This window comes from Megascapheus bottae, chromosome 4 (assembly GCF_031878675.1).
Source record: "Megascapheus bottae isolate mThoBot1 chromosome 4, mThoBot2.hap1, whole genome shotgun sequence".
Taxonomy (NCBI): Eukaryota; Metazoa; Chordata; class Mammalia; order Rodentia; family Geomyidae; genus Megascapheus; species Megascapheus bottae.
Genome location: NC_143512.1, coordinates 46358274 through 46375946, shown reverse-complemented (window position 1 = coordinate 46375946; position 17673 = coordinate 46358274). Strand labels below are relative to the sequence as shown.

General features: G+C 40.8%; 1 protein-coding gene across 2 annotated transcripts in view; it reads right to left on the bottom strand.

Moving 5' to 3' along the window:
• Window positions 1-17673, bottom strand: part of Arhgef28 (Rho guanine nucleotide exchange factor 28) — a 265542-nt gene that overhangs the window by 42747 nt on the left and 205122 nt on the right. For both annotated transcript variants that reach the window (XM_090331824.1, XM_090331825.1), the window contains 8 exons: window positions 16292-16414; window positions 15004-15121; window positions 11967-12221; window positions 10709-10785; window positions 7163-7341; window positions 6034-6125; window positions 4800-4982; window positions 2854-2982 (listed from right to left, as the gene is read on the bottom strand). In XM_090331824.1, coding sequence (XP_090187950.1) covers window positions 2854-2982; window positions 4800-4982; window positions 6034-6125; window positions 7163-7341; window positions 10709-10785; window positions 11967-12221; window positions 15004-15121; window positions 16292-16414 — 1156 coding nt within the window. The remainder of the gene's footprint in view (window positions 1-2853; window positions 2983-4799; window positions 4983-6033; window positions 6126-7162; window positions 7342-10708; window positions 10786-11966; window positions 12222-15003; window positions 15122-16291; window positions 16415-17673) is intronic.

Genomic DNA, 17673 nt, shown 5'->3' with positions numbered 1-17673 from the left:
CCCTTCTATTAATTACAATAAAAATATATGAAGAAAAAAAAGAGTGGCAGCTAATAAACAAGGTTTAGATGAAAGGTCCAAGGGCAAGGTGGTGGGAGAGGACTTTCACGAAGGCTGCAAGGGGCTAATACTTTATGGTTTAGGAGTCACCCCAACTGAGAATCTAGCCCAGTGCCTTGTGCTTTCCAAAGGGTGTGTTATTTTTGCTCACATTTCTCAGGCTTTAAATTCACAATGACTGTATTGTAATTGAACCTACAAAAACACAAAAACTCATCCAGTAATGTTGTTAGGTAACAATTACAAATTTCTTTTCATATTACCTCTCTAATGGCAAGATTTGTGTTTATTTCTTTAGCTATGGGAACGCAGCTGAAATTTCAATTCTGCTTGCATTACATCAACTTTCCAAGCCTTTCCATACATTGGAACAATGCTTAACCAGGACTCTAGTGAAAAATGTACTCACTCTGTGATACTGTTTATAATTTGTTTTTAATTTAGGATCACTCTGGAGCTTTATTTCTAACAAAAACAGTGCCTTTTCTCTTTGTTTAACTTTTATGTGTGTGCATGTGTGCACTGGTTTCATGTTGTTGCTTGACTTTTCTTCCTAATCAAGGTTGGTGTTCTACCACTAAAGCCACATCTCCACTTCTGGCTTTTTGTTAGCTAATTAAAGATAAAAGTCTCATGAACTTTTCAGCCTGGGCTGGCTTTGAATTGTGACCCTCATATTTTCAACCTCTTGAGTCACTAGGATGGCAGGTATGAGCCAGTACCAGGGAAAAGCTAGTTTCTCTTTGTTTAACTTAATTAACTCTTTGCTGGCTTATATCCTTGGGGAACAAAAGTTACCCAGGATTCCACAGGCCTTTTTTAAAACAAGGAAGTTTTTTCTTTTTGAGTGGAAACTGTTTTAAATGAGATTGTGTTGAAGCAGGACAACATTTATTCCCTGATAGGAAAGAGATAATTTGCATTGACTTTTCTTTTACTGGAAGAATGGCTTTACTATTGGGTATCATCCTAACTCTTTAAAGAGAGATGCCAAAGAATGAACCAATCTCTTTCCCTTTCCCCACTCCCTCAGGGAAAGCTGGTCTATTAAACATGAAAAGCAGTCCATGCATACTGAGCCAAATGAAGGCAGAAGACTGAGACCTGGAACCAATTCCTGCTCACCAGATTCAGTTTCAAGATGGCGAGAGGATCTCCAGTGGGCAGAGCATGACAGCAGTAGCTTGCCCCCAGCCACTTCATTAAGTGTATGACAAACTCAAATCAGAGGGATTTGCTTGGCACATTACCCTCAGACCGACCTGATCCAGTCCTCAAAGTCAATCACAGAACTGACCCATTTGATTATGGGTCTTCATGTAGGACTAATCCTTTGTTCTTAACTTTATGAGAGTCAAATTCTAACTATGCTTTAATCCAGCACAGAACTGATAGACCCTGCCAGCTGATAGCAGACTGTCATAGGCATCCCTCTGGAACTCGCCCAAGTCATAGGAGATGGGGATACAGGCAGGGGACTCTTCCCAGGCTGGCTTGAAGGGAGGGAAGGTCCAGCCACATGCTCCGAGCAGCTGCAGAGGAGTGGAGCCTCGCCAGCTGTCCCTGGGGTAAAGCAGAAAGCAGCAGATCCCTACATGTATTTTTAGACAGAACTTCCTCAATGGCATAATGAGGTTCTTTTAAAAGGAAATCACCCAGGGTGGTACAACTCCCCTGGTGAATCTGGGCTGTGTCAAAACAAAACACATATGTGCAACATGCCCAAAATAAAAGCCCAGGATTAGATAAAGCAGAGCTCAAGAGGGAGAATAATGATTGGTGCCTATAAAAATGTATAGAATTAAAAAGTGATACTGCTTTTTATGTACCTTATTTAACCAAGGGATGTTGTCAAAGACATTCCAAAGCAATTTAAGGCTCCAATCTCTAGCTATCAAAGATACTCTAATCACACTGTATACAATTTCTTTTTCAAAGTAATATTTTTCCACCTACACATGATGAAAATACACTCCTTTTGCTCTTATCTAAGAATCATTTACATAATTTGACTTAAAATTATACATACAACAGCATAATCAGGTTCTGAGACATTACTTCTCTGTACTTAAACTATAATGACAGTGACTGTGGCTGCACATTCCTGTAATCCAAGCACTAGGAAGGTTGGAGCAGGAGCATCTGTGAGTTCAAGACCAGACTAAGCTATATAATAAGACCCTGTTTCAAAAGAAAAGAAAACAATTGGAACCGTGTTTTAATAAACAAATTCTGGCCTGCATTATATAACACAGATAAGAATCTTTTTGGAATTCTGATTTTGCATGTGTGTATATATGTGCATGCTTGTGTATGTCTGAGGGAGAGAGGGATGGGGAGAAGGAGAGAGGGGGAGAGGGACAGGCTAGCTTTCTGAGTTATCTCTTCTAAGTTGGTACCCATGAGATTAAGGGCTTGTTCTCCAATAAACCTCAGAGATGCTTCCTTCAAAACCAAAGAATGATTTAAAAGTTCTTTCAAAATTGTGTTCAATAAATCATATGACAACTGAGATAGGTATGGTTTGGGGGAAGTGCACTGGTTTTCTGGGAGGCAAAACAGTATATCACAACAGCAAATCTTTAAACCCTTGTCCTTAGAACTTCAGTACTACCATACATGTATATAATATTTATTTATGGATAACATAACTAATATCAGGCCTTTTCATTTATTAAAAATACATTAAGTCCCTTCCAATTAGGCAGGGTCCCTGCTTCTACTTTATGTGACCACTACAGCGCATAGTGGGTCGGAGCCAAGGCTCCATGCCGGGCCTGTGTGTTCACTTACAAGCAGGAGGCAGTCCTGGAGCATCTTGAGAAGCAGCTATGGCTGTGGAGGCAGGTTCTCCACATGCTTCCTCAGAGGACTGACACCCATCACCCTGTGAGGACTTCACCGCAACCTGCAGACTCTCCGCTGAGACGTAGCAATGATCAATGTAAAAACAAAACAAAACAACACAACACAAAAACAAACACATGTGGAGTTTAATCTAGACCAAGAGTTGGCAAATTGTGTTTGCCCTGTGCTTGTTTTGATAAAGCCCAGTACTAAACAAACAAAAACAAGCTTACATTTTTTTTAAAAAGACTGTTACACACACACACACACACACACACACACACACACACACACGCCAGAGATATGTGATCTGTAAAGCCTAAAATATTTTCAGTCTAGCCATTTACAGAAAAATGCTTGCAGACCCACAATCTAGAGAATAAACTCAAAAGTCAAAACTCTCCAGGCATGAGTGGCTTACGCCTATAATTTTAGCTAGTCAAGAGTCTGAGATCTGATGATCCAGTTCAAAACCAGCCTGGGCAGACAAATTCAAGAGACCTTTTTTTCCCATTAACCAGCAAAAAAGCCAGAAGTGGAACTGTGGCTCAAGGATAGAACCTTAAGCCCTGCATACAAGCCCCAGTATTAGCAGGCATATATACGTGCACACGTGCACACACATACAATCAAAACCCATTGTATAGAAAGTACCTACAATTTCATTAATATGTTATATATACAATATCAGGCAGTAGGTTTTTTAAGCTGTTATTCAGAAATACTAGCTATTATTCAAAAGCATATTTCCCCAGTTTGCCTTTAATAAGAGTCCCAGAAGAGAAAAGGGGATTTACGTTCTACCTAAACACCAAATACTTGTCCGATCCATTCAAGGTGTATATTCAACTGCCTTCTTTGCAGACAGTGACACTTGACCCTGAGAAGTCTCCTATAGCAGACTCCTGTGGCAGAGTCTTGGCCTACCATATGTAAGGATCCGGGCTCCATCCCTCCACATCACTAAGAGGGAAAAGCTGGCTCATTCTCCTGGCTGCAGTCTAGGTGTGGATGGACTGTGGAGGGGTGGGTTTCCTCCTGTGGCCCACCCAGTGCTTCCATTGCGTTGGGCTCTCTGTAACAGCTGGTTCACAGCTGGTCCCTCCTACCTCTGTTCCATGATGGGCTAATCAAAGCCAGTGGATTCACAACTTGGCACAAGTGAAAGCTTGGGCTAAGTCACCCGGGATCCTTTTTAGCCAGTGGCTTCAATTTCCTTCCCTACTAAATTTTTCACTGAATGGCCCATCCACATCGAGTCCCCACATTATCTGCACTGTCCTTAGTTCTTTTTTTCTCATTATTTAGAGAATACTTTATTAGTTTCTGTAATCAAACCTATGTAGATGAGACCTTACATATTTAATACAGTATGTTTAGTTCTTAAACAAGCCTGATACTCACCTACCTCAGGGCCTTTGCCTCTGCTAGTCCTTACAACTGGAAGACGTCCTATATTATTCCTATTTTACTTTGACTTCTTACTTCCTGTCTGGTTATAAATCACCACCTTTCCTTGGCTACCCTACCTAAAGTAGAACCACCCAACCCTATCAGTCTTCAGCCTCCTCATTCTGCCTATTTTTTGAATAGCCCTTGATGCAGCATGACATATTTTTTTTCTTAATACCTCAGTGTTTTGAGAATAAGTCCTACACCAGTCACAACTTTATTTTGTACAATTTCTATTATTATTATCGTTAAGTAGTTGTACAGAGGATTTCTTAATGAAGCAGTTTATGAATACAATAGATCTTGATCAATGTCTTCCCTTTCTCACCCAACCTCTCTGTCTTATTCTGCTGTAATCTCAGCGCCAGGACTGCAGTGGCACACAGTAAGTGCTCAATAAGCATCCTCTGTCAGGCCAAACCTTTCCCCAAATGAGGTACCTTCTTTCAGTGCTGCTGCCAGCAAGGAGGCTGCCTGCGGAGGCTCCCCAGGGTCAGGTTTAACGAGGAGCTGGGGCTCCAGACGGACATCTCCATAGCCACTCAGTTCCCCCAGTTCAGCGTAGATATGCAGCTTCTCCTCCAAGTATGTGCAAATTTGTTGGTCTTGGTTATTGAGTATTTCTATGAGATACGAACCACACAAGATTATCATTAACCATGGGTAGAACCACAAATTAGCCATCCAAATGATGAGTACAAGACGTTGCTACTTAGCAAGTAGATTGATCTACAACGTAAGGCATGTGCTGCTGGGAGGGACAGACTGGTTCAAACCCTGACTCTTCCACTTAGTGACAGTGGCCTCCGGCCAGAGATATCACAATTTCTGCTGCACTCCACAACTGCTCATTTCCCTTTCCATTCCCCTAATTCCAGAAAAACCTCCCAAAGCCATTATTTGTTTATACAGGCTGTTTCCTATTAAGATGAAACACCCAGTTCAGGAATGAAAATTGAGGCAGCCCTACCCATGATGAGTGAATGCCCACAGGGGCAACAACGCAGAGCCCTGAGGTGCCTCAGGCTTCAGCCAGTCTTGGTCAAAATCAAACATGGGTGTATGTTTCTGCTTCTACACATCCGGTTCCTCGCACCATCTTTGCATGCACCCTTTTTTTCTGATTTCAACAAGGTAGAGAACTCTTAAAGCTCAGAAAGCTTGACTACCATTGGATCCAGGAAGCCTTGGTCCTCTGCATCTACCCCTCTGTGGAGTGAGAGCTTTAAATAGTTACTTCCACATGGAGTCTGCAACAGCTGGCTGAGCAGGGGGTCCAGGCACCACTATTTTTAATGACCTCTCCAAGTGTTCTAACAACAGCCAGAACTTCATAGACTTGTTTTGCAGGGGGCCTCTCGGTTCCTCACCAAGTCTTACAACTGCAACATGCCAGTGCTAAGACCTGAAATTAAGCCATCAGGCAGTGAATCCAATGCTTATCTGCTCTGCACTGCCTGCAATCATGGTCTCATATATGTGATGGGGGCAGGCACTGTATGTATATACAGGTATGTGTGCGTATACACGTCATCACTGAGCCCTGTCTGTTGTCAGGGCTGGTCAGAATGAGCTTCAGGTAGACACAATGAATAACCTCCATGATGACAGCTGGATTTTGTCACACCCAAGGAGAACAGCAGAGCCAGGGAGCCACGTGTACCCCTGCCATACCTTGACATTGCTGAATTTTGGCCAGTCTGGCTTCAGCTTTCCGTCTCTCTTCATCAGATTCACCTGTCCGTCCCCCTTCTTCCTCTGGACAGCTTTAAAAGGCAACAGTCAAGACATACAAATGAAACTAAATCCAGGCTTCTTTGGGCTCATTAGAAAAACATGGGGACTTGGCAAAAATTCAGCATAAAGAAAATTCCACACACACCTTTGCCAAAAGATTGGTTTTCTTTTGAGTATTAAAAGGACCTTGCAAAATCTAACATGGCTGTCAGAAGTATGGGATGTCTTAAATAGTCTGAACCTTCCCCCACCACACAGAGATATTCATTACAATTAAAATAAATTTGGGGTTTTACACCATTTGAGCACTTCTTCTGTTTTTGATTGGTTTTAAGGTGGGTGTCTATAGCTACATTTCCCAGACTAGCCATGAGCTTTCAATCCTTCCTAGTGTCCTGACTGCTAGAATAACAAGTAAGCACCATTGCATCAGTTTGAACACTACTATTCTTCATGTAGGGAGAGGAATAGGGTTAAAATAATATTCCCTATCAGGAGGGATACAGAGCAGATAGAGAAATTTGTAAAATATCAAGCTCCAGCTCTTTAAATTGCCATAAAGAATGATAACCCCCACTTTTATACCCTCATTAATTAAAAAAAAACCTGTCCTTGCACACGTAATACTACCAATCTAAAACCATTTATTGAATGATCCCCCAGTTCTGGGCACAAAGAGAAGTATAGGACATGGTGTCTGCTCTCAAGGAGCTTCCAGTCTAATGGAATTTACACACATACATACACATGTATACATATAAGTAGGCAGCCTACGACAAGCACAAGGTAAATGCTATAGACAGCAGGTGCTGTGGCATGTCAGATAAGGCAGAGTCCTCTTGGATTGAAGAGGTCTTCAAGAAGCAGATGAGGCAGGGGCTGAGTGACAGGCAGAAGGGAGGAAAGGGTGCGAGCATCGTGCAGGGAGGTGGGTGGAGGACAAGGCTGCAGGCGAGGTGCTATGGCGGGTGGGGGCAGAGCAGGAGCAGGAGAGACATGGTTAGAACATTTTTTTCCCCAAACCAACAAGTCTATTCCATATATTCCATCCAGAAAGAAATGTTACCTTTCTACTGCCTGCTGGATCCTCCTCATCCAGTTATTTCGTTCCTCCTTGGAATTGGTGTGGATTTCATACATCTCCGGACCAGCGGAGGAAGCACTGATCAGAAACATCCCTCTCTCCTCATTCGCCACTTCCCTGGCAATCAGCTTCTGAAGGGAAATCACGGAGGGCTTCTGATCCTGCGGGAAAAGGGGGCTATACAGATGAAACTGTGCCTTCTCTAAAGAAAGAGTCACCACAGTACATGGGCCCAGGGAGCAACAAGAATAAGGAAGCTTTCATTTCACTCCTGGTCCCCTCACAAGAGCTGCTGAGCTGGTAAGTTTCCCAAGAGAAATGGTATGCAGAGGATGGAAAGAAAGGATTCCGGGAAATGTTTGTCCTTACAAACTGGTGGCTTCAGGGGCTGGGAGCAGTGGCTCACACCTCTAATCCCAGGTTTGTTAAAGGTAAAGCCTTAGAGGGTGGTAGTTGGAGGGCAGCCCAGGCAGACAGGTATGGAGACCCCCATCTCAACCAAGCGTTGGGAGCATATGTGCAAGACACATAATCAAGAGAAATTCAGTCCAAGGTCAGATACAAGCTAGCCTTGAGAAAAAAACATAAGACATTAACTGAAAATAAGTAAAATAAGTGAAAAATGATGACTAAGAGTTCAAGCAGTACAGTGCTTGCTTAGGAAATGTGAGTCCCTGAATTCAAACACATTTACTATTCCTACTCCCCCCACCAAAAAAAGAAAAAAAGAATTGATGGCTTTATAGGTACAACCTCTTAAAAGATAGAAAAAATCAGATAGGTAAGAAAATATTTAGGACTAAAATGTTAAATTGTTATGGTCAAGGGAGGAGGAATTTTCTAGAGGACAAAGGCTAGGAAGTAGACTATCAAATATTACAAAAGCCAAGAAGGAGGAAAGATCAAAAGAATCTGCTTATTTGTCTGTTAATTGCGGCACAGTTTCATATAGTGATGAGAACAGAACCACAGAAAATAAGAGGGTGGCTACAAAACAAAGGAAAAATGAGGAGGAAAGATATAAGAGTCCCAGCTTCTTTGGCTATTGTTCTACAAATCTGAGCCACAGAACTTCTACAGCTTGGCCCATAGACATCTCTCCTTCTCACCAACCACATGAGCAACTCAGACACAGGAATGGGTCACACTCATCTTCCTGTGACAAGCACATTGACATGTATTTCATCAACAAGAAGAAAGTATAAAATCTGGTGCCCACACCATGCTAAATCACTTCCTTCCCAACACAAATCATGGTTCTTCAGTGCTCTGTGCACACGGTGAGAACTCACTGTTAGTTTGACAACACTCACATGGATGAGAAGCTAGAGTTGAAAGGATGACCACAAGAATGCAAGCAGGCTGAGCAATGTTCGGGGCAAAGATAAAGAATCTGCTTTGGTCTGTGGCTGCCACCATTGTTTATGGAGAAGACTTCAAGTATGTGGTTTTCTTCCTACCTCATGGACTGAGGGATGCCTTGATCCAGAACATTCCACTCTATCCCTCACTGCTGATTTCTTGGTGCTGACTTAACAAACTTCCCAGCATTGCATAACTGTGCCACATATGGAATTGTGCGCCAGGGTGTACCTGGAATACCTCTTTTATAATTCTTGGAGTAGCATGAAAAATAAAACCTATTACACAGGAACAGAATGCAGGCCGAGTTCAAGCCCCAGGACTGTCACACACACTTGTATGCGGTCCCATTTTGCTCACTGAAAATCTGTTATGTGGCCCTCTGCAATGGGGGAGGGCCTCTGAGCATCACCAACAACCTTTATTCTATTTCAGATCTATTCTCCAAGATGTGTGCGCTCTCCTTGTTTCAATGCATGGTTTGAGTTTCCTTAGCTTAAAAGGTAAGCAGCCTATGATTGGCTTTGCATTTCTTAAGACATAAGCAAGAGCGGAATTACTTGAACCAGCTAGTTAATGTTTGTAGTGGAGAGGGGTGTAGCAAAGGAAAGCCTTTTAAAAGTAAATAAAAGGTATAAAATCACATAAAACGATAGTGATATTGAATCAAGTAGCATCATTATTCATTTGACTCACACAAAGACTAACAGAAATGAACAAGAATCCAAATAGCCAGGAATGAAGAGAGCAGGATTTACTTCTCGTTCTATTCTTTGGTTTTGAAGAAATCCTTATTTCATGAACATGCGATATGAATTTTCTTTTCCAGTCTGGCCCTCATCCTTTCCCAGGCTAAACAAAATGGGCCTCGCCTTTCCACCTGTTCCTCTAGAAAACTATTTCTCTGAGTTTGCCAGATTGCAGCCTAAAGAGACTATTGGACAAATGAGTATGTGTTCATGAATTTACAACAGATGCAGTGCAGGTGGCTCTGAAACACGGGGACTTTTTTAAGGATCCTTGTTTTCCTCCACTGTAACTCTGTGAAAGAAGTCTTTGAGCTCTTTGCTTTGTTGTGCTTTGTTTTTGTGGTACTGGGGGGTAGAACTGAGGGCCTCAGGGGCATGCTTAGCCAGTGCCCCACCACTGAGCTACCGCCTTTGATTTTTTGTGCAACTTGGCATTTCTGTGAAGATTTAAATCAGTGGACTAGACAGTAGCAAGATTCTTAGACTAAGCTACAAGCACAGGCAAGTGGTGAGGCACAACTCCAGCCTCCTTCCCTCTGCAATCCCATCCCTGGGATGCCATTATTCTTTATTTTCAAAGAAAAACAGAAGCGTCCTCTCATTAAGCTTTGAATTTCCCAAACCCAGATGGAATAATGATATTCACTAATGTATAGCCAGTGAATAATAACCTCATTTTAAAGAAGTTCTACTATACTGCACATGTTACTTAGTGGATCTGGGGTTCTTTTATTTAACAATAGCTGTGTTCCGTGGTGCAAATTAACCAGCAATGAACCGATGACATCTTCGCTATGCCATTTGGGCTATACAGAGAGAAATGTTATAAAATACTGGTTTCTCAGTGCTAGGCTAAATAATTATGTTCTGCAGTGAGATTAATCACCATGTTACAAGGTAAGAACAGTTCTATAAAACAATCTTATATGGACAGCATTTTATGAACAACTTTAGTTGTCAGAAGCCATTATAGCAGAAACAAGAAAAAAAATCTTTAGAGAATAGATTATATTCTCTTGTTCAGTCAAAAGAACATCATAACAATTATGATTGAGGTTAGCAAGTGGTATAAAGAGGCCACTGTGCAGTAGGAAGATGCTGGAAGTGACCCAGGACCTCGTATTGACATTTTAGTTGCACGATCTGAAGGAAGAAGATGATGCTGAGGATGGAGGGTGGGGAACAAGAGAAAAGATCGAAGTCACCAGACAGAAGGTAGACACGGGGGTCAAGGCTGTGGCTGTTCACCACTAGTACAAAAGCACCTCCATATTTTCACAACTGGTTTAACTAGTGAATCAGCATGAAATCATTGCTTGCCAGTGACTCTTACTTTGCTAGGAATTTCAAACATTTTTCAACAAAACAAAGATAAAATCCATTTTTTAAAGTATGTATCATGTAGTCATATACTTACCACAGCTGCAAAGATGTATTTTTGGTCTTTTTCTTGTAAAAAGAGCAGCACATCAGTTAGAAGGAGAGCCAGGATATCTTCAAAGGAAAGAAAGAATTATTAGTATTGATGATGCAAACCAGAGCCCAAATGCTTTTGTTTGATTTTTGATCATATAGCTTGAACTCAGAGCCTGGGTGATATCCTTGAGCTCCTCTGGATCAAGGCCAGCACTCTACTACTTTAAGCCACAGCTCCACTTCCAATTTTCTGGTGGTTAACTGGAGAGAAGAGTCGCCCAGACTTTCCTGCCAAGGCTGGCTTTGAACTATAATCCTCAGATCTCGGCCTCCTGAGTAGCTAGGATTACAGGCATGAGCCACCAGCTACCAGCCAGATGGCTTAATTAGATACCTACTTTCGTGCTTGAAATGAATTTGATTTTGGTTGGTTAATTTTTTTGGTTGGCTTTGGGGCTTGAATTCTGGATCTGGGTGCTATCTCTGAGCTCTTCAGCTCTACCACTTGAGCCACAGCACCACTTCCATACATTTGATTTTTTAAAAAGACTTTTTAAATGAATAGCAGGAAGCTGAAATGTGTCGTCACAGGGTTGGTGGGGGAAGGGAAGCTAATGGGGACAGAACAGACAACAGAGAGGAATAATGGGTGAATATAGCTATACAGTATAGCAGAATGGACAGGTGTGGGGGGGGGAATCGGTTAGAGTATAGCTTATTTTGATCAGTTCTTAAGAATCAAGACAAACCTCTCCAGATTCTGAGTCAATAAAGCCTGTTAGTAAGCAGTAGCACTGCAGAAGTGGGTACATCAGGGCCAGAGTGGAAGATGACATTTGAAGTCTCTACATTTCTCCTAGATCATCTGACAGCCCCAGGCTGGCTTGGCACACAACTGACCCTTGCTGTGTAGGTATATGTACTGTCAGGATTTCAGTACAACACATTTGCCAGGATAATGTTTCTGTGCCAAACATTAGCAAAACTCTTAGTTCCTTTAATTTCAGACATCACGATCTGGCAAACTGATTTTTAAAAGCACATAGGAGGGTTTTTGCTTGGGGCAGCCAACTCCCATCAAAGATCTCTTATCATTGGTCACTTTCGCCAACTGAACTTCACACCTTGATCTTTCAACTGAAAAATCCAGGGTTTGTCATGAATACCTACCATTCCAAACCAGTTTTCTTTTGAAACCTGTCCTCTTTGAACAAATGATGAGTACAGAAGGAGAAACTGATGGGGTTAAGCCCCAGTACCTTTAAAACGCCCGGTAGCCGTTTTCCAGTACACGAGACCATCGTACAACAGAGTCCTTTCTTTACTTATCAGGGCCTGCTTTCTAAATACGTGGCCATTTTTGAGCTTCGTATATGTCTTGTTTTCGATTTTACTGAGGATCTCGAGCCATTTTTGATTTGTCTCGTATTCATTGACCTTTAGATCCACGGCTGCTATCATGTCTTTAATTAAGCCAAGAGCTTTGCATAAGTCTTTATGTTCTTCCGTCCTTTCTGCATGAGGGGGGGAAAGGAAAGAAAATATAATGTGCCATAGTGCTTAGAAGGAAATTTTTTCTTTAGTCTTTAAATATAGTTTGATGTCTCATCCAAATAACCAAAAAAAATCCATTCAAAATGTTAAATTTGAATACTGTAGTATCACTCTACACTTCCTGTCACCCTGAAAAGAATATTAAAATATTCCATCAGGAAAGATTTGCATTAAATATGCTTTGGCTGATAATAAGATAATGGAACTCCAGACATGAACATGATTTACCCTTGATAGAAAGCATCAGAGACTAATTTGGGTTTCCCTTCCTTCTTTCCAATCACATAATCAAGCAATCCCCACACCAAGTTTCTGAGCTGAACCCAGCTATGGATTCAAACCTGCATTCTCTCAGAAATGGAGCCATGGGGTAATTTGAATAAGCCCCAGATTCATTTTTCCTGGATCCATCCCTCCATAAAAATAATATCCCAAGTTATATTTAACAACTCTATTCGCATAGATATAAATATATCATGTAAAACTGCTTTTGACCTAGCATGGTTTTTTTCCTCCCCAGACTGTGAAAGAAATTGAAATATTTTCCAGACACTGAAGCTCTATGCCTGATGGGCAAGCAAGCCATCCATCCTCGTGCCAACCAAGCAGATAACCAACCATCAATGCCAGTCTTCTCTGAAACCTAGGCTGCTTGCTCTCAACTCCAGATTACCTTAAGAAAATAGTCTGGAGGAGTTTCTGGAACCATCTCCTAAAACTGGAGATGAAAGTGAATTTATCTATCCTGTGTTTGATGATAACCATCAGCTAGTTGATGTTTACCGAGGTGCCTTGACCTGGAATGCTAACTAGAGAGGACAAAAAGAAAGCTGGCAGGGAATGCAAAAGTTTTTTTCCTGAGGCTCCAGCCTCAGAAAGAGTAATAAAAGAAGTGAGAACAGTCCTCCAAAGGGCTAACCACTTCCAGAACCACAGTGTCTTCAGAGGTGTGTGAGAGAAAATCACACCACCCATCTTCCCAACAGTCTTTTTCTTCCATTGTCTATCAAACAGCACACCTCACTACTTGATCTGACCCCAACAGGGGTCAAGTGAAATCAGTCCTTATTTCTAAAGAACCCATTTCACAAACAAAGCAAACCAAGAAGAGAAAAATCAAGCTACAGCTTGTAATGAAACCAAGAAAAACCTCAGTCTTTTGACAAATTACTGCCTTGTAATGGCTTCCTACTCAAAGTGTGGCAGTGCTGAGAGTCTTGTTCGAAGACTTACTTAGGGTTTCACTCCAGATCTACTGTCTCAAGGGCCCCCTTATTGGGATGGAAAATGGAATTCAGGGTATACCACCCTAAAAGAGCTGTATGAGTCCTATGTCCAGAAGCCCGGGGAATGACTGATGGTACCAATGCTAGGTCTGCCATACCACCATGTTTACTACCCTACAGAAGCCTTACTTGCCCTCTCAGCTCCCGCATACAGTCAGTCATTAATGTTGTCTATCCCACCAGCAGTGTGGCCTGGGATGAATTCTGGAGCAGCAAAAGTTGGCTAACAAAATGTGACATCTTGTACTTCTTAAGGTATTATGTTAAACTTGAGAGACTGTATACATAAACTGAAAAGCTTTCTTTTTGTTTTCATTCTTTTGCTGACAACAAAATTTATGAAGCTGTCTTTTTATGCTACTTGTGTATCAACTTTTATTTCTCATGTATTAAATTATAAGAAGTAATAAAAATGATATACACAATACAGAGATACTTTTATTCTTGCAAAGACTTAGTTCTAATTGTGTCTGGAAATTGGAAAGAATAAAATATGTGGTTCTACCCTCTTAGATGCTCTCTTAAAAAAAAGTGTTAGGGAAAGTAAGAAATGGTGCTGAGGCTCAAGTGGTAGAGCTCTAGCCTTGAGAAAGTCCAAGGATAGTGCTTAGGCCCTGAGCTCAAGCCCAGGACTGGCAACAACAAAAAAAATTAGGCCGGGAGTTTGGCCTAGTGGTAGACTGCTTGCCTAGCATGCACGAAGACCAGGGTTTAATTCCTCAGTACCACATACATAGAAAAAAAAAGTGTTAGAGGAAAAAATGTTAGAACTCAAGAATATGAGAAAGTTACATTATAAAATATCATATCTCAAATGAATCCCAATCCTAAAGTTGTAATATTTTTCTCATAATAGAAAAACATGTCAGAGGCTCCAAACATATATAGCTATTTAAGACATCTCAGCTGTTTTGGTTTATCTTTTAATTATCTTTAAAGAGCTGCACAAAGGAATTACCATTCAAGGAAGCAGTTAACATATATAATGCATCTTGACTGGTATCACCTCTTTCATTGTTCTCCCCATCCCTTTCAACTCTACTCCTTCCCTTCTTCTTTTCCTTTGTTAATTTTGTAGAGTATGCATCGACTTTTTGGGGAGTGAGGGAGGAAGCGTCAATCATGGAGCTTGGACTCAGGGCCTGGGCACTGACCCTGAGCAGTTTGGCTCAAGACTGGTGCTCTACCACTTTGAGCCACAGCGCCATTTCTGGTATTCTGGTGGTTAATTGGAGATAAGAGTCTCACAGACGCTCCTGCCCCAGCTGGCTTTGGACTGTGAACTCCCCAGATCTCAGCCTCCAGAATAACTAGGATTAGAGGCATGAGCCACCAGCACTCAAGTATGCACTGATTTTTATGATTGTATTCTTCACAAACGTATACAACTATTAAGGACCTCAGCTATGTCCCCAATAAACAAGAGGCTCCAGGTGTCCCAGGATCTGTCACTCACCCTTGGTGTACTGCAGAATCCTTTCCACCAACACAGGGTATTTGGTAATGCGTTGAGTGACCAGCAGGATGCATTCTGGAATTCCTCGGCGTCGAGCCAAAAGATTACTATTTCGGAGCTTAAAAAGTACATGCATTTTTATACGCTTACACTCTACTTGTATTTACCTTTGATCTATTGATATAAGAACCCGAAAGTTAAAAAGGTATGATTTTTATTCTGACTTAATGTTTATCAATACTAATGTAAACAATTTATTGTTATTAAATTTTATACTTTGTCATTAATTCATTAACCCAGTGCCCCAAGAGTTCAAGATATTTCATTACTGTGATGTATTTCCAATTAACTCCACAGGTGAACAAATGGTCAGAACTCATGAAGAACAATAGTCCATTTTTTCAAATAATCAAAATAAAAGTTAGTTTGAAGTACAAGTATATAGTTTACTATTTCCACACTTATTCCTATACATTTAAATCACCTAAAACTCCTAATCAGAGAAACTTTCTCTAGACATTTAAAATAAATATCCCTTAAGTCTTAAACTCCTCAGCGTACATGCATGTGGAAGAAAATAAGGACCACAATGTGAAGCCAGCACAGGCAGGAAAGTCCATGAGGCTCTTACCTCCAAAAAAAAATCTGGAAATAGATTTGTGCTCAAGTGGTAGAGCCCTAGCCTAAGAAGGGCAACTATAAGAGATAGACCTACTAGATACAATTTGTGAACACTGGTCAGATTCTAACTAAACTTTTGGTGATATCCATAAAATTATATTGCAGTATCATGAGCTAAACACTGGAATTTGAAGAAACCAAAGATTTATTGCTAATTTATTTAAGTATGATAATATCAACATGATACTTTTCAAGATAATTTGTTTGGACATTATTAAAGGTAAAATTACTTAATACCCTGAATTTACTTCAAGCCAATTCAGTCTGAAACAAATACACAGGAGTAGGGTATATTATATGTTTGCTTTTACTTTTTTTTCCTTAATCTTACAGCTTGTCAAGGTACAAAACAGCTTCTCAGAAAACTGTGACTATTATCAGAAGTTTGGAACACAGACCTCCAAATACCAAAGGAAATGATTTGGGGGAGATACTTTACTGACACAGAAAGAGACTCCCCATGTTTGCCACAAACCTACCACTCTCTTCTCCTCCTCTCAAATACCATGAATCTAGATGTTAAACTTGTATAAATCAGACAATATACAACCTAAACTATTTTCCCATGCTGGTTTACCACTTTGTAATAAAATTTTAAAATACTTGCCTTAATAAAATTCTGAAATTTTTTATTCTGTTGGAGTTCTTTAAAGAGACTAACAGCTTCCTTGTGATGGCTACAGAATTCTCCATATATCTTCTTCATTTTATTTGCATTTTCTTCTGAAAACTGAGAACAATATTCCAATAATGGTTTGTAAATTTGGTCAGATGTTAACACAAAAATAGAGCATATAGTTTTCTTATATGTTAAAACATTCTTTGCAAATGAAGAATGCATACCAATTCTCAAAAGACTATACATTGTCTAATTCTACTTATATAGTCATATTAAACTAATAAAATTGTGGTCATATGAACAGAGGAACTGGGGGTAGGAAGGAAATAGGTGTAACTGCAAAAGGTCACACTGAGAACTCCTAAAGGAGGTATATTTTTGCCATATCAGTGTTAGAACCCTGGTTATAATATATTGTATTACAGGTTTTTGAGATGTGAACATTTTTAAAAGATAATTTTCTTAACAATTGATGTAAAAACTAATATTGGAGAAATAAATCCACTGACACCTGGAGCACAGAATCCTGATTTTTAAGTCTTAGGATCCTCATATAATAGAAGTTGAAAAACAATAGCTTTACATCACAACCATAATTTCTCACCAAGACCTGCTGATCAGCTCATACCACTTGCCTGCTTCGCTTCCTGAGACCATGAGGCATCTCCAAGGTTAGAAATGCATTCTTAAACTGCTGTCTCTTCTTTTGGTCCTACAAAGCACCACCACCAAATTCCTTACCTAAGTTTACAAATTCCTTACATTGAGTTTCAAGACCTTGGGGGTTTGGGCCTGCTGACCCTGCCCACTAGCAGGGGCCACCTACTGTGCCACTTTCTGCATTAACTTTGTCCAATCAAATGTGTAGTCATATTGGTGGCTCACGGTCCTGGAAAGGATGTGGAATAGCTGCCTTAGGTACATGTAGTCTGGGGCTTCCTCAAAGCATAGATAACAACAGTCACAAGCAATCCGAGTGGTATTTGCTCATTTTGGCTCCAGGCATGAACTTTGCGCTACTAATCACAGATCTGCCTCCCCCTCCTTGAGATGAGTCAGAATTTGTCTTGAGGACACCCATCAGAGTATCACAGGTGCATTGGCAAAGCCACGTTCTCAGACAGCCCATCACCTCAAAATGTCTCAGAAGAATGCTCCTTAGGGCACTCAGTTATGATTCTGACTCCTGATGGAGGCAGCAGGAGGTGCAGGGAGAATCCAGCCAGGTCCTGTGACCCCCTAGAGGAGTCAGCCATTGACTCTTGGAGGGTCTGACATCTAATAAGCAAATCAGCATCAACCAACATCAAATAAAACCAACTCCTCTGGCAATAACTGTAATGAAATCAATTCCATTTCTCCATAGTTAA